General features: G+C 49.0%; 6 protein-coding genes across 6 annotated transcripts; 3 read left to right on the top strand and 3 right to left on the bottom strand.

Moving 5' to 3' along the window:
- Nucleotides 1-876: 876 nt before the first annotated feature.
- Nucleotides 877-2,292, top strand: MGYG_03101 (hypothetical protein; the record flags this gene model as incomplete). Its single annotated transcript, XM_003175529.1, has 2 exons — nt 877-970; nt 1,085-2,292. The coding sequence occupies 2 exons, from the start codon at nt 877-879 to the stop codon at nt 2,290-2,292; spliced, it is 1,302 nt and encodes a 433-aa protein (XP_003175577.1).
- A 385-nt stretch (nt 2,293-2,677) lies between these two features.
- Nucleotides 2,678-3,751, bottom strand: MGYG_03100 (hypothetical protein; the record flags this gene model as incomplete). The annotated part of the gene is made up of 1 exon (XM_003175528.1): nt 2,678-3,751. One exon carries the CDS (start codon nt 3,749-3,751, stop codon nt 2,678-2,680), a length of 1,074 nt encoding a protein of 357 aa, XP_003175576.1.
- A 753-nt stretch (nt 3,752-4,504) lies between these two features.
- Nucleotides 4,505-8,654, bottom strand: MGYG_03099 (dynactin; the record flags this gene model as incomplete). Its single annotated transcript, XM_003175527.1, has 2 exons — nt 4,505-8,152; nt 8,226-8,654. 2 exons carry the CDS (start codon nt 8,652-8,654, stop codon nt 4,505-4,507), a joined length of 4,077 nt encoding a protein of 1,358 aa, XP_003175575.1.
- A 440-nt stretch (nt 8,655-9,094) lies between these two features.
- Nucleotides 9,095-11,806, bottom strand: MGYG_03098 (hypothetical protein; the record flags this gene model as incomplete). The annotated part of the gene is made up of 1 exon (XM_003175526.1): nt 9,095-11,806. One exon carries the CDS (start codon nt 11,804-11,806, stop codon nt 9,095-9,097), a length of 2,712 nt encoding a protein of 903 aa, XP_003175574.1.
- Nucleotides 11,807-12,135: 329 nt separating this feature from the next.
- Nucleotides 12,136-13,217, top strand: MGYG_03097 (SSM1; the record flags this gene model as incomplete). The annotated part of the gene is made up of 5 exons (XM_003175525.1): nt 12,136-12,198; nt 12,355-12,367; nt 12,449-12,484; nt 12,539-12,964; nt 13,048-13,217. 5 exons carry the CDS (start codon nt 12,136-12,138, stop codon nt 13,215-13,217), a joined length of 708 nt encoding a protein of 235 aa, XP_003175573.1.
- A 1,608-nt stretch (nt 13,218-14,825) lies between these two features.
- MGYG_03096 (KH domain-containing protein) lies at nt 14,826-18,416 on the top strand (the record flags this gene model as incomplete). Its single annotated transcript, XM_003175524.1, has 7 exons — nt 14,826-15,548; nt 15,609-15,890; nt 15,962-16,423; nt 16,477-16,792; nt 16,878-17,242; nt 17,314-17,511; nt 17,580-18,416. The coding sequence occupies 7 exons, from the start codon at nt 14,826-14,828 to the stop codon at nt 18,414-18,416; spliced, it is 3,183 nt and encodes a 1,060-aa protein (XP_003175572.1).
- Nucleotides 18,417-19,566: the final 1,150 nt, after the last annotated feature.

Here is a 19,566-nt window from a genome sequence, read left to right as displayed (position 1 = left end):
TAGTAATTAATTTCTGGATACATAAGCAATTTCAAATTTCGAATCTGCGGAGTTATTACGTGTTTCTCCCCTTGATTTACCTCCCCCTGGCATCCTCTGTATCTGTATTTCATCCCAGGAGGTCATCCCAATTCCTCCTGTTGCAAACATCCCGTTGCTTTCTTTTTCTCGTCTCTTCTGTTCTTTTCTTACTTTGTTTTTTTCTCGGTTAACTACTTACATACTCGCCGTTCGCTTTTCGGTTCACAACCTTCCAACAGCTTTCTCCAGCCTGTCTCTCTCCGTCTGAGCTAAGATCGGACTGCTGTGCAGATCTGACACCGCAGAGCATGGCTTCAACCAACCGTCGATTGGACACTGCCTCGCCGGCCGGGGTGGCCCCTGTTCACTTCCCCTCTAATTTCAGCGAACGGGAGCGGATTCCAGCCAAATGCCCGACATCACTGACCCCTTGGCGATGCCGGTATATATTCCGTACTTACACGACACCATCTTCGCATACGCACAGTCGTCCCGTGTACCCTCAAACATCGCAGATTTCACCCTAAAGTTGTGACGGGGCCATGTCGCCTGCATACACCGCCAGTCCCATTGGCCAGCGCTCATGCAAGGCGCCAGCGCCTGCCCCTCTCTGTTTATATGAAGGGAGGTTCCACCGGCTGGCTGCTGGGAGCCCGTCCTCCCCAGGGTGAGTTTCTCATATATGAGCAAAGCTTCGCGCCCGGGGAATATGTCTAATTTCTCTTTTTAGAGAAGCTTGCTTCGCCTTTTTGCTGGCCTGTCCATCATTGCTTTGAAAAGTTCCAGGAGAACCAACTGCCATGGACGCAGGCCTTCATGCATAGGAGGATGATGGTGCTGGAGTGAGCAGGCTCAATGTTCACGGCCTGGCTTCCTACTTGCTCATGGTGCATCTGGTCAGAGGTCGGTGAGCAGGCTCCCTCTCTCCAGGTGCACAACAACGGCACAAGTAAGTAACTAATGATCACGGACCATGGCGGGTAGTGCGTACTAGAGGAAACGAGGCCGCAATGCACCGTGCCAAAGGCAAACCAAACCTGAGCTGACCATAACAATTTGTTAGGGACTCCAGAAGATGCCATCACAGTATACGATGAGCAACCCCTACCGGTTGCTCCTATGAAGCTGGTTCTTTACGACGATATCCCTAGTAGTCCCCGTCGTGTTGATTCACGAGCTTCATTGCTGCCAAATCTAGTTAATGAAAGCAGAAGTCTGGCTTCTAGGGCATCTAATAGAGCGAGCCTCTTAGTCAAACACAAGAAAAAACCAAAGCACACCTCTGTCCGCAAATTAAAGATCAGTGGTCCGACAGATTTTCGTCATCTCACTGCTAGGAGCACCACTCCTGTTCCTAGGCGCCGCCGACGATCCTTTCGACCGCTAGAATTGAGTATCTACGTTGAAGGGAATCAATTACCAGATCTACCAGCCTTCGACAACTTCGGTCTTGATAACTTCAACCTAGAGAGCTTTGACCAGGGTAGCTCTCAACCTGCAGACACAACTATAGAGTCAACCCCAGATCCAATCATAGCTCCACTGCCAAAGGCCGTCTGTGCACCAAACCAGAGAGATGCCCGCCAACGTTCAGAGTCTACTTCGTCTCCATTCGCGATTGCTCGTAAACCAATAGGCGCTTCTTCGGCTAGAAACTCTCTATTTATCGAAATTCATGACCGCCGCAATACGATACCAGACCCAGAAAAGTTACAGGAAATCCAGAACGCCATATCCCCTCCGCGACAGAGCAGCGAGACGTTGAAAGGCTATCCATCACTCGACGACCTTAGTAACCTGAATCAGACAGAATCAGAAGTACGCCCGCCGTCTGTGAATCCAGCTAAAGTCAACAACAACTCAAGTACCCCAATTCCAACACATTATCCGACCCGTTCCCGTACTATTGCAGAATGGTTTGCAGCAAGATCAAACCAAAATCGCCCACAGTCAAACTTCCGTTATGACGCACCCCATGCGAGGTCACGTACGCTGAGTGGTTCGACAATGGTCTCCACCACAGGATACTCGTCACGAAATCCTTCGCTCTCCAGCTCGGTTATGATGGGGCCTATCACTCAATCACCTCTCAGCTTCCACGCGGTAACAGAGAAGGACTATGAGATCTGTGATCTAGCAATGGGCTACAAAACTTCATCCCAGGAAGCCTGTTCTACCCCTAATGAAAAACGTCAATCCAAAGCACTCACTGAGAAAGGCCCATTCTATGAAATACCTCTTGGCCCGAATGATATCGGAGTGGCCTACTAACCTATTTTCTTCCCTTTCTTTGACCTTGATCTATACTTTTGGGTGTAGGAGGCTTTTTTCCCCCACACTACCTCGACTTCCTCTAAAACCTCCTATTATTTTTATTTGCACGCTTGTTTCCCCCTCTTGATTGCTGTTTAATTTTATTATATATATTTACCCAGTTTTTATCCCCCCACTACTGTGGGGATTATCGGGAGGCGCACGAATTGTTGATAATGGCAGGGAAAACGGGGTGGCACATATTCTGTACTGAGCAGTGGAATCTAGCAGGAAAATTATACCCCGTGGAGCATTCGGAAAGATGCTCTAGTTGCTCGATTAATTTAGTTAATAGTTAAACTAATTGGGCATATCTATTTTCAAAGTTACAGTTCTTCAATGTTCATGCAGATATCTGTAATCCAGTTATCGAAGAAACGGTTTCTCTGATCGCCGGCATAGCTGCTCTTATATCGTCCTCACTAACGTTCAAATAGGTCGCAAACCGAACGGTTGAGGCACCCATTGCACCCCCTTTAACACCCAAGGACTGCAACTTTGCCACAAACTCTGCAGCTGCGGGACGGCCTTCCTGATCTTTCACCTCGAAGTATACCAGATTGGTTTCGACTTCGCCAAGCTTGATGCTAACACCAGGGAGAGTAGATATCAACTTGGCCAGCAACCGGGCATTTGCGTGGTCCTCAGAGAGACGACTAATATTGTGGTCCAGAGCATATATACCAGCTGCTGCAACGATGCCAGATTGCCTCATTGCGCCTCCAAGCCTCTGCTTCAACCGCCATGCTTCCTGAATGAAGTCTGCTGAGCCACAGAGAACTGCTCCTATCGGGCACCCAAGCCCCTTGCTTAGATCAATCCAGACCGAGTCGAAAGGTTCAGCATAAGCAGCTGCGGATATGCCAGTGGCAGCAACAGCGTTGAACAGACGGGCACCGTCCATATGCGTTGCCATCCCGGCCTCTTTAGAAACCGCAGCAACCTCCTGGAGCGTGGATAGGGGCCAAATAGCTCCTCCACCAAGGTTTGCCGTCTGTTCAACACAAAGCAGTCTGCTTTCGGGAAAATAGCGTGACGGAGCTCTAATGGCGTTCTTGACTTGCTCGGCCGTGAAGATTCCGCGCTCTCCAGCAATAGCATGAACCATCACTCCCGCATTTGCAGCTGGACCACCTGCTTCATAGTTGATGATATGGCTCGATTGGTCACATATGATTTCATCTCCTGGTCGACAGTGGATGTTGATTGCGATTTGGTTGCACATAGTCCCCGACGGAAGAAAGACTGCAGTCTCCTTCCCAAGGAGTTTTGCTACCCGTTTACATAGCTCTGTGGTTGTTGGGTCTCCATTGTGTTGTTCGTCTCCTAGTTCGGCCTTTATCATAAATTGCTTCATTTCTTCGGTCGGGAGGGATTGGGTGTCACTCTTGAAATTGATGACCCTTGGTTGGTCCATGATTGCTGTGACCAGTATCTTGAATTGAGAAAAAAAAATGAGTTATTTAACGGATCTAAGGGAATTAAATGTCACTTTGCCAGCTCGCCTTAATTCCAAAGGAGAAAAGCACCCTTTTATTGGTCTTTGAATAGGGACCTCTGGTATGAAGGTAGCAGTCAATTTCACCATGGCCATGAGTGATTTGTAAGATAAATGACTAACTATTCTTGATGACCCTTCTCAACACGCCCTTTGAGAGGTTGGTTCGTGAAACTATACCGGGGAGATTCTACATTTGTTGGTGTTGGTGGTTGAGGTCCGCTCTTGATCTGATAACCTGGGATCTGATAAGAAGCTACCTAGCTCAGATTTCCATCGACCTTGCTGGCAGGGCGAAGAGCCGCAACATCCGATTGGCTGTTCGTTTGACGATAGTTTGGCGATAGTTTCGCGTTCGAGTTGAGTCTTAACACACACCTTCATGATTGCGGGCTCGTTTATATGTTTCACGCGTCGAGGCACGATTTAACTGCTTACAGGGATATCCTGCCGGTTTTAGCCGGCGGAAGAAAGCATTGTTTCATGCCTAAAAATATCCGAATCCGGGTAAATATTTGTTAGAAGGAGAATATAATTGAAACGGAATATACTATTATGGAGATATATGCAACAAGTCCTTGACGTTTGATATATAATATCCTGGGTATATAGCAACAAGAACGGAAACATTGAACAGGGGACAGGGGAGGAAATGCTTAGTAGCTGCGCCCTTTAGTCATCAAGTATCTGAGGCTCATTTGATACTCTTGGGATATCGCCTGTATCAGGTTGGAGGCCGAGAATTTTCCATGTCTTACCCATTACGCCCTCGTTTCTGTCAGGTTCTAGCCCTTTCCGAGAAATATCGGTGAAGGCTGGATGATCCACGGAAAAACTAACTGAGCTGTCCGGTCGAGTCGTTGGCCGATCTCGTCTGGTGGCGCTATAGGCAGCATTCAGCTTCTTCATTTTCCTCTCCTTGACAACTTCGTCTTTCCATTGGCTCCACTCTTCATAATATTCACGTTGCTTCATAGCGTGATACTTGGGAGTTGATTTGACAGGGCGCCATGCAAGACGGTTTGCAGGATCCGAACTGCTGCTGGCCTTGAGATCCACAAGTTTTGATTCCTTGGTTAACTTCAGCAAGTGACTGAGAACGTCGCGGCATTCGGCAGCTTGTTTATGTCGATGGTCTGGGTCTTGTTCATTAACTGAAGGCTTGGGACGGACCAGGGGAACATCTAGCCAAGAGCGCATATGGTTGTTTCTCTGGACGGAATACGGGTCAAGTAGATGTGCTCGTTTGTTGTCATCCCGGATATAGCGTATAGCGGATTGAAGGCTGGTGACTTCGGCTCGTAAGGCTTCGTTTTCCCTCATAACTGATAATGAAGCCGCGGCGTTTACAACACCCCCTATGCCACTACTTCCCTCTGAATCGGAAGCTCGTTTGAGTTTTTCGAAGCGGCTCCTGTATTCGTCCCGTTCTCGTTCAATCGCTTGCATATTTTGAGACTGTCGTTCAACTAGAGCAACAAATTCATTCTCTTTGGACTGGAGATTTTCGATCTTGGCTTCCAAATCCTTGACGACAGCTGCCTTTTTACCGGCTTCACGCATGCGGGCTTCAAGAAGTTCAATCTTGATAGACTGCTCTTCAAAGACTCTATCTTTAGCTCCAAGAGCATTTGAAGCCTCACTCAGTTCGTTCTTCAGGCGCCTATTCTCTTCTTCGGTATCTGGTGAGGTCTCCTGGCTAGCTTTGAGCATCTTTGAGCGAGCAATCCATGGAGATTGTCGTCGATCAAACTCAACCGTCTGAGACAAATCAGACGAAAGATTTGATGTTTCGTCAACATGGCTCGTCAAAAGACGAAGTTTATTGGCAATAATTGCAAGGGCATCATCTGAACCATTGTTTCCAGGCGATTCCTTAGAGATGGAAGCGACTGCATCAGCCATGCTAGTCAACACTTCTGGGAATGTGAACGGCTCGGTACGATCATCGTCATCAATGAGCTGTAGGAAACTATTTCCGATCAGCTGAGCCACTGTTGACAACTCCTTAGCAGCTTGTTCGGTTGACTCAAATGTCTCCTTGCATTCTTCTGCAAGAGCTAGCGATCTTGTTCTCAGCTCTTCTAGAGACCGAGTGACTTTGCTTGATGCAACTTTTATTCCCCTTGCTTGCTGCACAACCGCGTCAATTTTCTTGTAGAGATGCTGACTTTCCTCGTCTTCTGGTGAAGGAGGTATTTTAGATTGGACTTTTGATTTCAATTGAGCAAGAGCGGATGCAGTGTTTTCCAGGTACGTTTGTGTCAGTACAGATAGCATATACATCTCATTTCCGGTACCTTCAACATGCTGCGGTATTAAGGTCTCCGCCAAATGCGATAATAGAGCAGTTGATCGCTGGAGTTCATCAGCGCAAGTCTTCTCATTCAATTCCCCTTTTTTCAGGCTTTCAATCCAGAAGTTCAAGATGCGCTCAACTGGCTCAAGCTCGTACAAGGCACCTTCAAAAGATGAAAACTGTTCAATTGAACAACCGTCCATAAAGGCGACGAATCTGTCACAAACCAATGATATCCATGTAAGCTTCTCAAGTACTTCATAAGCCAGGAATCCGTCTCGCTCAGGGAAGCGGATTGATGGGTCTGCCAGGCGCTCCCGTATGGAGTTAGCCATCACCGAGGCTTTGAATCCTACTCGCTTGAATCGAAGGAGAGCAAGAATTGGATTCCGTTCGCTCTCGTAATAGTCAGGTAGATAAAGCTTGATAATAGACAGGTGGCTGGCTGACTCCTCGGCCTCCATCCGGCCAAGCTCTACGTCCATTGACTTAACCTGGGCTTTTGCAGCTGAGGCTTGGAGCTTCATGTTCAGGTCCATCATTGCCCGTGAGCGCACAGTTAGATCCGTAGCCTCAGTCTCGGTGATTTGCTGGGAAGCCCGCATGTCTTCGAGGTCATTTTGTAAGGTTGAGACCAACTCGCGGAACTTCGATAAAGTATATTCAAGGTCCTCGATGACAGCATCCTGTTGCGAAATCTTCCGGTTTTGCTCATGGTAAATGCCTTCCCTGAAGTCAATTTCTTCTTGGAGCTGTTTCTCGGATTCAATATGATTGATCTCGAGCTCATCGTTCAATTCCTTCAGGCTCTCAAGGTCTTCTATGATAGCCTTTAGCTCGTTTACCTCCTCTTGATATTGCATATTTTTCTCGGTGAGCTCTTCAATCATCTCTTCGGCTCCCAGTGCTTCCACCTGCTGTTTGAGATCCTCCATATTCGCTTCTGACTCAAGCAACTTCTCCTTGGTAGACTCATACTGAGCCTTGAGGTTGTTATAATCCTTGAGCTCCTCCTCTAGCTCCTTGACTTGGTCCTTTAGGTCAGCTTCCTGCTGCTGTGTCATATCACGAAGGCGGATCAGAGCTTCACGTAATCGCTCATTTGTTCGTTCCATTTGCAGCCACCCCTGGCTTGACTTCTCCTCGGGGCTCATGACCTGGCCAAGCTGGTCATTCTCTTCCTTCAAGACCTCTACCTCAAGTTCCAATTCCTCGGTCCGGAACTTCAAAGCTTCATACTCAGCTTTGATGGATTCAGCAACCTCTTCCGCCATTTCTCGGTCAAGCGCTGCCATCTCGAGAATGGATTCATGCTCCGCTTGGAGTCTCTCAACTTCTTCAACCCTATATTCTGCCTCCTTCAATTGTTTCCTTAGAGTGGTAATTTCTTGTTGTTGAGGTTGATATTTTTCCCTAAGCTTTTGTATGATAGTCTCGAACTTGTCTCGTTCTGCCCGATATGCCTCAACCATCTTTAGCTTTTCACGGTCTTCTGTCCGTTTTTTCTCCATAATCTTGAGTTTTGTCCTCAGATCATCAAGCTCTTTTTGTACCAGCGCATTACTCCCAGAAACGGATCTCTGGCTCATTGGAGATGGTGTAGGCCGTGCCAAACTTGGTTTGACAACATCAAGCTCTGGTCCTTCAGGAGGCGAGCTTGCTCGTGAAGCGCCTTCGTTTTCCTCGCCAGGACCTGCTCCCACCTTAACCATCACCGGCGACCTCGCCGTAGCTGGTTTAAGTGACATTCGTCTGGATGTGGCCGGACTTACAGTTGTGCGTGACGAGGCCAACCCAGTACGGGTGGTTTTCGCTGGAGGTCCCATTGTGGACTGGGACTGGCGTAATGACAAGCGAGAGTTGGATGTCGTAGATGTGGGAGTAGGAGCTGCTGAGCTGCGATTTGACAAGCTTGGTCTGGGCTTATGGCTTGGAATAGTCCTCGAAGCTGTGGAAGAGGCTCGGGATGCAGCAGGTGTACCCGGTCCGGCCAGCGGTTTCACCGGAGACTTTGTAGGTGACTGTATAACCCATACGTCTTATTAACAACAATGTCAAATAGAGGGATGTAGAAGTTTAAAACATATAGCTCACCCGTAAGGTTCGTCCCAAAGCCCTTGGAGCAGGCGAAGGACTCGAAGCACCAGAGCTCGACTTCTTTGTACCCGATGTAGATGTCATCAAGCTCTGTCTCCTTGTCCCCACTGGCCCTCCAGGAGGCACAATCATCGATGCTGGCCTTCCCCTGCCGTCGAGGCCACTTTTCGGCGCAACCTTTGGCTCCTCTTTCCTTGCCTGCTCAACAATCTCGATAATGGCAGATGCTCGAACGAACATGCCAAATCCATATTCACACTCAAAGTACCTTTCTCCTTGGACCGAGCCATCGTTTTTCCCGCTTGCGTCCCCGAGTTCCAAACCGATCCATTCTCCAGGGGCAAAACGAGTTGTCCCAATGAATCGAACTCTCGCGTGGCGGCCGTCCGCAAGCTTGATAAGTTGGCCGGCAGCGTACCCAGCCATTATGTCGGACGACAGTCAACTTAGAGGATAAAAGAAAACAGGAAAGAAAAACAGCCCTTGCCCGCAGCCTGGCGTTGTTCAAGAGAAAAGCTCTCCCTTTTTTCCTATGCGCGTATCCTTGATGTGTTTTGGGCAGCTTTAAGGTTGTTGCTATTTACTTTTTCTTATATAAGCATCAGGAACAATCCAGCGCTGCTTTATGCGAGTCAGGTCAAACTTGTCGCCGCCTTTAAGGTGTTAATATCAGATTTCAGATGTAGAGAAGTTGGGATAAGAAGAGGACACTATGAGTTCGCTACCAAGTAGATAATGCTATGTGCAGTATAAGTCAACATTTTCCTTTCATATATGCTAGGGGGTATCTGACAAAGAATAAAGAAGGCTTTATAATTCCAAAAGAGCAATCATAATTGAACAATAGACCAAGCAAAGTATCAAGTTTAATATTGGCGAGGCACTCGTCGAATAACCTCAGAGCCCTCATCGGCCTCGATTCGGCCTGGGCCAGCGCTTTCGTAAAAGCGTTCTTCTCTCATCGGACGTGCCGTGTAGCTAGGTCCTCCGCCGTATCGTTCCACAGGAGGATACTCCCTAGCATGACCTACTTCGTCATCAACGTAGACACTCACCTCACGCCGCATAGGCCGTACACTTGTCATGCGAGGTCGGACTTCATGGTGCTCCTCATAACGAGGCACGCCAACTGGTAGAGGGCGCACGCTAGCCACACGTACAATCTCCTCGTGGGGAAAATGAGGGTCGTCAACGTATGACGTTTGAGATTGGCGGAGGTGTTGCGTTTGACGTGACGGATAGTCTATTACTTGGACACTGGCGCTACGCATCACTGGTCCACGTTCCGCGGGCTCACGATCATAGTATCGTGGCTCACCAAATTCGTTGTCTGCAGCGTAGCTTGAGCCAGGGCCTGCATTGGGGCCAGGATTACGGCGGTAGGTAATCTCAGGAGGGGGCATTTCCTGGATGTACCTACGGTCTCGGTAATGATCATCCACAATAGACATTGATCGCGCAGGAGCATGACTGACTCCGTCGTAGGGCTCCGCCCTGGGCACCCGCGCAGATGCCGGAGGCATGGCACGCGGAGCGTCAATTGACTCGTAGAACCGGTTACCTTCCGCATCAACTACGATGCGTCTTTGGGGTGGAGGAGGACCCATGGCACGAGACTCAGAGACACGAACTGGAGCATAGCTTTCACGGTAGTGGGGTGAGAGCGGTCTGGTCATGTATCTTCTAGTGGTGGTATACTGTGCCGGTTGGCCCTCGTCGTGGTACCTAGTCCGCTCCGAATGGATGGGCTCGGCATAAGATACAGCTCGCCCGTGGCGCGGAGATATCTCTGCAACGGGCTCTGGGTACTCTTGGACATACTCTGTCTGTCGAGCATGCTGTAAACTAGCCACTCGCCGTAGGTCATGCTCATCCCGATTAGGTCTTTTATAGCCTATTCTCGAAGTTGTTCGAGGGGTATGCAGCTCAATTGGACTCTCTAATTCATAGTTTCTGCCGTGCCCGTCGTCATATGCTGGAACACGGCCGGCTATAACATGGTCGTCGTGACGAGACACATAATCAACATCAGCTGGCACTTCTTGAACGAGCCGGCCCCTAGGATAATGAGCCACTGCTGAAGGTATAAATGGTGGAGGTGACACAGGCTCCGGTTTAATGTATGGCATATCAGGAGACGCAGCAGCTCTTCTTTCCTCTTCGAGTTTCTTCTTGTCGTGAGCTTGCTGAAGGCGACGGCGTTTCCGCGACATTAACTGCTGGGAAGGCCCATGCTCTGGGCTAGTACGTTCAGAGCCCTGGTCGGCAGATGCCTTTGCGGCCTGTCTACTTTGCCGACCTTGACGCGACTGTGCTATTGACGAGACCCTGGTAACAGCAAGAGGCGATACACGGGAAGGCTGAGGTGCTGCTGGAGACGTGATATGGTTTCTCACAACCCGCAGATTCCTAGGGGCTGGAGATTGTTGGCCCGATGGCTGTTGCATGGGAGGAGGTTGTTGTTGTTGCCGTCTGCTTGACGGGCTAAGATAGCTAGGTTCTAATAAATCTCGTCGTCCGTTTAGTGACAGGTCGGGGCCTGGTGGAGAATACTCTGGTTCCTCATACGGCTCTGGCGGAGAGTAATGATGCTCATTATCCTCCGTCCACGGCTGAATATTCTCCAAGTCCCTTCTCGCATCGTCGTCAATGTTAGCATGTTGACCAAGTAAATGGTGATTACCGGCAGCAGAATCATGCCCAGGCTCATTAGCTCTGGCACGGTCTACGATAACAGTCTCGTCACTCTCGTCTGTATCCATATTCCCAGCCAGCGGCGGCGCAGGTGCCATATCTTCATCGTATTCCTCGTTTTGTGGAGAGTCAGGAGCTCTGCTCGAGTAGTAAGAGTTGTCATCGAAGGAATCACTGGCTGCATTGCCGTTATTAGCCCGATCACCATCACCATCAACACCAGTGTTATTATCATGGTCATAGGGAGGGGAAAGTGGTTTCACTATCTCCAACGCCTTGTTGAAAACATCCGAGACGTCAAAGTCAGGCTTCAGCTCCTGTAACGGCGGCTTCTGTCTCTCTTCTATTCTCTTCTGCTCAGCATAATCTCGCAGTGTACGTTCAAGCCGCTGGCGTTGCAATTGAGTCTCTGCCCTGATGAGATCATCCGATTTGGTCAAGAATATAGGGTCTATCTCCGAAGTTGGCTTCGGCGTCGACGCGCCTGTGACGGGAGAGTCAGTGTCGCCACCTGCAGCAGTACTTGCTGGCTGAGGCCAGGGAGAAGACGTGGCCGTGGCCTGAGCAGCATGGTGTGCCGGAGGAAATGAAGAAGGGGGTGCTGGTTCTGAAGCCGAAGCTTGAGAACTAGGAACGAAGACAGGGGCTGATGTCGAAGACGGCGACGTCTGAACAACAGACCGCGGAGGAACCTTGCGAATTACACTCTCCGGGACTCTCAACCTAGGATGAGTGCCAGCAAAGATCTGGTCGCGGATGTTCAATATCTTCTCATACTCGGTCACCTCCTTGGTATGGAGATGCGAATCATTGAGGGCAGACGGAGGCGCAGGGCCCGACGCAATGGCGACCTGACCGTGTATATGGCTGCTTGACGCGAGCATTATGACCCACGAGAAGATTCACTCGGATCTAGGAGCAAGACGAGGCGCGATGCTCGAAGTTGTCTTCTTGTTGACATTCGCTCTCTCCCTCTCAACCTTGTTCAAAGTTGAAATTTATTTGAAGCTTCAACCTTGGAAAATTCTGTATCACATGATTAACTATGACTTGGCATTTGTATTATGTCATTTATCTTTGATTATGTCATCGATATCGGGGCGGAAAGAGAGGAAGAGTCAGAGACGACGACGACAAAGACGTGAAGACAAAAAGGACAAGAAGCCGGTATAGTTGACTTTGTGAGGGCGAATAATACACGACAAGTGACAAGATGGAAGCAACGAATGGTACTCGGGACTCGCGGCCGGTGTTCTTCTTTGACATTGACAACTGTGTACGTTCTCTCTATGACATCAACCAGTTCCTGATAACTACGTGAACTTCTACGAGGAAGCCGTTTGAACTTCAGAACCAGCTATGACAGTCTATCATAACGTTCTAGAGCCATGAGGATAGATGTATGCTAACAGGTCTCTATTTCAACTGGCAGCTTTACTCGCGGGGTGTGTTGTGCAGTGAATAATGAACCTAGGGAGGGGGAATGCTAGAATAGCCAGCTAACGGTTATAACCTTCGCCGGGCAGATAGCAAAATCCATGACCTGATGCAGGAACTCATTGGTTAGACACCTCTTGGCTGCCCATGAAAGGACCTTGCTGATAGCGACAGGGTAGACAAGTTCTTCGTTCGACACCTGTCCCTCGATGCCGAGGACGCGGTGATGCTGCACCACCGCTACTACAAAGAATACGGCCTTGCAATCGAAGGGCTGACTCGATTCCACAAGATCGACCCGCTCATGTTCAACCGGGAGGTAGACGATGCGCTGCCGCTAGATGACATCCTAAAGCCGAACATGAAGCTACGGACGCTGCTGGAGGACTTTGACCGAACCAAGGTAAAGCTCTGGCTGTTGACGAATGCGTATGTCACCCATGGCAAGCGGGTTGTCAAACTCTTGGGCGTGGACGATTTGTTCGAGGGCATCACCTACTGCGACTATGGTGCGGAAAAGCTTGTCTGCAAACCAGACCAGAAGATGTACTTGAAGGCAGAGAGGGAGGCGGGAGCCGCCTCCTCAGAAGAGTGTTACTTCGTTGGTGAGTAAGCTTGGCTCTCAACCTCGATTAAGCTATGTTATGCGGTTGAACGATTTTTGGGTTTCTAACGACTGTTTCCGCAGACGACTCGCATCTTAACTGTCGTCATGCCCAGGCTCACAATTGGACCACCATTCACTTTGTCGAGCCGACCCTACCGGCGCCAGAGACCCGGGCGTCCAAGTACCAAATCGCCGATCTCGAGGAGATTCGGACGCTGTTCCCGCAGTTCTTCAAGGCGACGACGAACTAGGCGCCTGTCCGTATAGAGTACGAGAGTAAATACCTTAATAGACATATATACATAAAGTAACAGCGTAAATATTATTTATTGTGTGTGTAAATGTGAAATGCATCCTATCATATTCGATTAACGTGGCAAGCACAATTATGCGCCAAAAGAGGCGAAGAAGTAAGTACCATGCAGGACGCTTGCCCCGAACCGTGGGAGCGACCTCTACATTTGCATCATCAACGGCGATCAGGCCGGCAGTTAACGCACGCTCAGGGTCTTTTGTGGCTGCCATCCATTCAGCCGACGACCAGAAGAAAGGACGATGTGGCCAGACTCGTCTCAGGGATGTTTTGGACACGGATCCCTGCCCCGTCCCAGCGTAAGGAAAAGATACGACAGACCCTGGCCTATATCAGTGACCGGGTATGCAGACTTATCTCACCGTCCAACAAGCAGGTCGCACGGCGTAGTCTCCCTATCCGCCTGCCTGCCTGTCTGTCTATTCTGTCTGCTTGCATGCAGTGCTGTTGTACGTATACTCCGGCCACGGCAACTTCTCCGTAGATAACTCGGGCAGTCGATGATGTCTGCCCGTACCATGGACGGCGCAAACACTGAATGACATCAACGACTCAACGCAGCTTCATCTTTTCTTGGTCCCTGTGGCTGTACCGTATTTCTGGCTCCTCTTAGCGTCAAAGTCGTGCATCTTCTTGCTCTGTCGGCTTCCTTCAAAAAGCTGGAGCTGAAGCCGTCTTTCTCTTGATCGGTTTCTCGTCTCTTTTCTTTTCTTTTCTTCCCTCACCCTATCCTCTCTCGGCTCCATCTTTCCACGTACTTCGTACTGCCCAAGCACACTACCAAGTCCCTCCTATATTGCTTTTTCCTCCTCTCTCACCCTCTGTCTCTCTCTGCCTCTCTGTGTCTTATGCTCCAGCCTGGGTTCCTGGATTTTCCAACTCTCAGCCTGAAGTCTCGCTCGTCCTGCCACCTTGTCACATCCACCTCCATCTTCACAGCCCGCTGTCCCCATCCGCCCTTTCCACCCTCTTCCACCTTCTCTCTTCTCCCTCTTCTCTCTTTCTTCCCACCTTCTTGTCACTTTCTCACCTTCTTGTCGTCTTCTTCCTCCTTCTTCTTCGTCGTCTTCCTTCATCTTTAACTGCTTACTCACATCTTATATAATCCTCTCACGTGTCTTACACGCTATCCCCTTCCAGGACTAGCGCTGGCAGAAAAGAAGGCTCTCCCCCCCAAAAAGAAGAAAGAGAAGCGTCGCGCCCACCCACCGCCTTCCCTTTTCTCTCGTCTTTTTTTTCGCTTTTTTCCCTCTTTTTTCCTCGTCCTCAGCTTCACTTTTACCTCTTTCGGACCGTCTCGACCTCTCAACCTCGACCTCATCTTCCTCCTCCTCCTCCTCCTCTCTTTTTTCCACCTCCCTCTCTCCTCTCTCTCTCTCTCCATTCTCTTTTGCTTGTTGCATCTTGCGTCTTCGTCTTCGTCTTCGTTTCTTGTGTTGTTGTGTTTAAGCTCTCGTTGCCCTTCGTTCCATTGTACCCCCATTCGTCTCCGTGTATGCCTCCGGTTAGGACTCGCGACCTCTCTTCCACCCTGGCGCCCTAGACGATGCATAAGATTTCCAACTTCACCGGCCAGGCTCGCCATGGCTGGGAACGCATGACGCCCACCTTTGGCATGTCACGGCCTCAGCAGGATGCTCCCAACTCGCAGCAGTACCGCCGTCCCCAGGGCGGCCCCGGCCAGCCACCTCCACAGCAGCCGCATCACCAGCAACACCCCTCCCAGCAGCATCAGCAGCAGCTACCTCTTCAGCAGCAGCAGTCGCAGCAACAACAACAACCGCAACACTCACAGCATCACCCACCATCACAATCTGCCTCTCCGAATCCTACCAGCGGTGCCAGCACCCCCGCCGGAACGGTCATCTCTGCTGCTCCTTCCGTTGAACCGCAGCTGATCAACATCTCTTTTAACATCCCATTCTCCTCAAACCTGCCTGGCCCGGATCCCGCAGACATCCTGCATTCGTCTCCAAACGCCTTCCAGCGATGGACTTTCCCGGAGGGAACACCAGAGGGGACTCCTACCCACCGTCTGCCAGTCCATACACAGCATGTCGACTCGCTGCGTAAACTGTGCCGTCAGATGTGCGAGAGCGGTGGCGGCCGCATCGAGGCTACCGTCACCTCGTCAGAGCCCAAGATGGCCCTCTCCCATGCAGCGACGTCACCACGGACTCGTCACCAACGTCTGTATCTCGGGAGAAGCGGATCTCGTACGGCAAATGAAGACCAGGATATACAGGGAAAACGCCCCATTTGTTTCTTGGTAGGTAGTCCTGCTGCACGCATTCTTGATCTACACACAAATACTAATTGGTTATTCTAGCGGAGCTTGACCATTGATGTCGATGTCGACCTCCTCCTGCAGAAGGAGACCGATTCAGTCCGCAAGATCGTGCTCGAACACATCGACATATTGGCGGGCTACACCGGAGCGGATATCTTCTTGCTTAGTCCCAAAATTGTCGATGCTGACAACGCTCTCAGCTCATCTTACGGCTACTCTGCTGACGGCGGGTTGAATCGACGATTCAGAATCGCCATCTACAGTGACGCAGAGAGTGCTGAGCACGCCAAGTCAAGGGTTCTGATCATGATCGATCAAGTCGTACGTTTCACCCTCCCCACTCATTCCTTCATTATTTCTCGTGTGTCGTTATTTTCTGACTTTGGGTATAGCTTAAACGCCGTGTTGATGCTGTAAGACTCGAATTGAGTACCCACTTCCTTGTCTGTGGCCGCACACGCAAGAACGTTAAGATGATTGAAGCCACTACAAACACGGCTATCTATTTTCCACCGCCATTCCCCCGTGTATACGGCTACATGCCTCCAGGTGCAACCAGACGCTGCGAGGACGAAGTGTACATCACTGGAGAAAACCAAGAGGACATCAACCTTGTTAAACAGAAACTACGCGATCTAGTCGCTGTCCTCAAGATCTACGTCAAAGAGGCCATCATCCACCCGGAAAAAGTCGACAGCATTATCCTCGAGCGCCTAGACAAGATTCAGAAGGTCATGGAGGCAAACGGGTGTTTCGTTCTGCTTCCCCAGCTAGGCAGCGGTGTTAGTTCTATTCGTGTTCAGGGAACAGATGTCCTACATGTCGAGCGTACCATCCGTGAGCTTATGAATGTCGTAAGTTATCTGTCTATGTATATGTTGGCATGGAGCGTCATTAACAATTCTAGGCTGGCCAATTTTACAGCGCTACCTGGTGGCTCATGGCAGACAATCCGCAAATGAGGACACCATCCCCAGCAGACATCAGAACAATGCTTTCGGACATTTGTGCAAACTCTGGTGCGGACGTAACTTTCGACAATCTAACATTCCATATCCACGGCTCAGACGATTCTGTCAAGGCTGCTATGATGGTCATTCATCAAATTCCCTTCGTCAAGCGGTCCCCGCACCAGATGAAAGTCAAGATTGAGCTTGCCAACGAACACAAGGAGTTCGTGAGCGGAAAGAAGAATGGCAAGATTAACAAAATCATGAGCCAAAGTAAGTACTTTATTCTATGGTCGAAGATATTATATATACTTATAAATTCTCTCCACTCCGATACTAACGCTTTTTACAGTCGTAGGAAACGTCCAGATCATCTTTGACGGCTTCAATGAGTACAACTTCTATATTGATGTTTGTGCCAACGATTATGAAGCCGTTAAACAAGGTCTCCACCTTGTCGAGCAAGAGATGCCAGCATCCATCTCCTTCCATGTTCCAGATCAATACCACAAGCGTATTATCGGTATTGGTGGCCAACATATCCAGCGTGTCATGAAGAAATATTCTGTCTTCGTCAAATTTTCCAATGCTATGGACAGAGGCGGAGCTGGAAAAGATGACGACGATGGCCGAGTCGAGAACGTTATCTGCCGTACCCCAGCTAGGAACGCACAGAATCTCGAACTAGTCAAACAGGAAATTATGGACATGGTTGAGAAAGTCGTGAGTCGTCCTCATATAGACACTACAACTCAGGGATGATTTTGCTCATGTCCTCTTTGAACGACTCCTAGGATGCCGAGTTCGTCTCGGAGACCGTCGTCGTCAACCGTCTTTACCATCGGAATTTGGTTTCAAGGATGAAGGATCTTGATGAGTTAGAGAAGAAATGGAATTGCAAGATTGACTTTCCAAGCACAGAAACTGCCAGCGATTTAGTTACTATCTCTGGTCCAGAATATCAAGTGCCCCAGGCCGTTGATGCGTTGTTGGTATGTCTTATTCAGCTCTTCCTCCATTTCGGCGTTTTCTTCCAATCATCTGCTAATATGCTTTATAGGGAATGGTCCCGGTCAGCCATTCTATGGTTTTCGGCGTCTCCGATCAACTTCGATCATTCTTCCTTACGCCCGAATTCTCGGAAGTTATATGCCGAAATCTACAAGAACAATATGAAATTACTCTTTCCGTAGGAACAGCAACGAGTCAAGCCATTATTGACCCGGAGAACGCGGAGCCTCTTACCGAAGATACTCTCGACATGAACTTCACCCGTAACAATGCTGGTGGTGTCAAAGACGCTGTTGATTTCCTCATTTCTCGCCTTGTTCCTCACGGTCTAGACGCCACGACCGTCAAGGGTAGCATTCCCCGGCCTAAATCCGATTCTTTCGAGGACTCACTCCCATTTTTTGATTCCAAACTCCTCCAACATGCTCCTCCCCCGCTTGTCACGGACTCTCCTATTCGTGCTAACTTTGCCACTGACGACTCTGCGGACCGTGGCTCCATCTTTGGACGTCTTCGAAAACCAGGCTCTATCGCTTCCTTCTCCTCGCTCATCGGCCGAAAGAATCAATCTTCATCTCCCGGTTCACTGTTCAAGCATGCCTCTAGCAATGCTTCCAAGGCTTCTCTTGTCTCCATGGAATCTCGAGATAGTGGCTACCGTAACCCTTGGAATGACTCTGGTGTCAATCTAGCAAAGGAAGATCTACTCACTCCATCCGGTAACGGTTGGCCCACTCGATTTGACAATAAGTTTCCCTTCGGGACAGGCTCTGGATCCGTGTCTGCAGGCGATATGACACCAAGACATGACTTACGTGCTTCCTTCGACAGTGGACGACCCAGCACTTCCAATTCTTACTCTGCTCCTATTGGTCCCCCTCGCTAAGCAATCAGTTCTCTCCCATGAAACCGCATCCTTTATACATCATGAAATGACGGAAGATAAGGCCGAAAATCTATTTATACCCCCCACCCCAGTCACCAATGATACCGAAAAAAGAACACCGTTGAATGAGTTTTATTTCCCCCTTTCAAAAAGTCGTCGACACTATACTTCCAATGAACTCTTGGTCGATCCAACTGTTCCTTTTCTTGCTTAACACCGTGGGGAGAATTCCTCATTTCTGAAGTTACTTTTTTTGGTAGGAGCTTCTCCTGTTTCCATTTACTATACCATGTCTCATCTTTCTTGTTCTCTGTCTTGTTTCATCGGATACCCCCACCCCGCTCTCGCTTACTTATATCAAACAATTATATCTTCCTCTCGGTGTTCATGTTTCATGTTTCTTTAAAGGGTTTCTGTTCCTATACCTCTGTTTTCTCTAACTCTTATACCTCTTGTGTTTTCCTCTCCTTTTTTCAACTTGCTTTCCGCGAGTCATCTATACGACATGATACCACACATCAAAGCTGTCTGCTTTACACAATGAAGTATAAACAAGGAATCCCTCTATACAAGTCTAACGAATTCAAGAAAAGAAAAAACCAGGCTGAATTATCATTATAAATTATCTTCTATGTACTTGTTATGCTAGGCTTAAATTCTCTAACGTCGAAAGTCCATATATGTATAACGGACATATACTTACGACATGGTTTGGTATTACTAGATTATCTATATAACGCCTAATTAGCATAGAGGATAAGATATTCAGTTCCCGCCGAACTTTCCTTGCATTCTATTTGAGTCCTTACTCGTCTGTAAATGTTATCCGCCGAGTGGGCAGGAATAAGGTCGGCAGTCCGGGGGCTACTTACAGTTGTATCTAGGACCAACATGCCGATGCCCTTTCTCCAGTACCATAGGCTGACTGTAAGTTATGGCAGCCCAATGCATAAAAAGTACAGGAGACTCACACGAAGCACGAAGGAACTCGACGCTCATAGACATAGATAGTTTCCCAGTGAACATGCTAAGCACTAGCTGTAGCTGTAGCTGTAGCTGTAGCTGTAGTTGTAGTTGTAGTTATATACCCAAAATCAAATAAACAGCCATTATCTAAATTACTTCTCCCCGTTCTTGATCTCTCATGTAG

The sequence above is a fragment of the Nannizzia gypsea genome, genomic scaffold, assembly GCF_000150975.2.
Source record: "Nannizzia gypsea CBS 118893 supercont1.2 genomic scaffold, whole genome shotgun sequence".
NCBI classification, from domain to species: domain Eukaryota; kingdom Fungi; phylum Ascomycota; class Eurotiomycetes; order Onygenales; family Arthrodermataceae; genus Nannizzia; species Nannizzia gypsea.
This window is presented reverse-complemented; position numbering and strand designations above follow the sequence as displayed.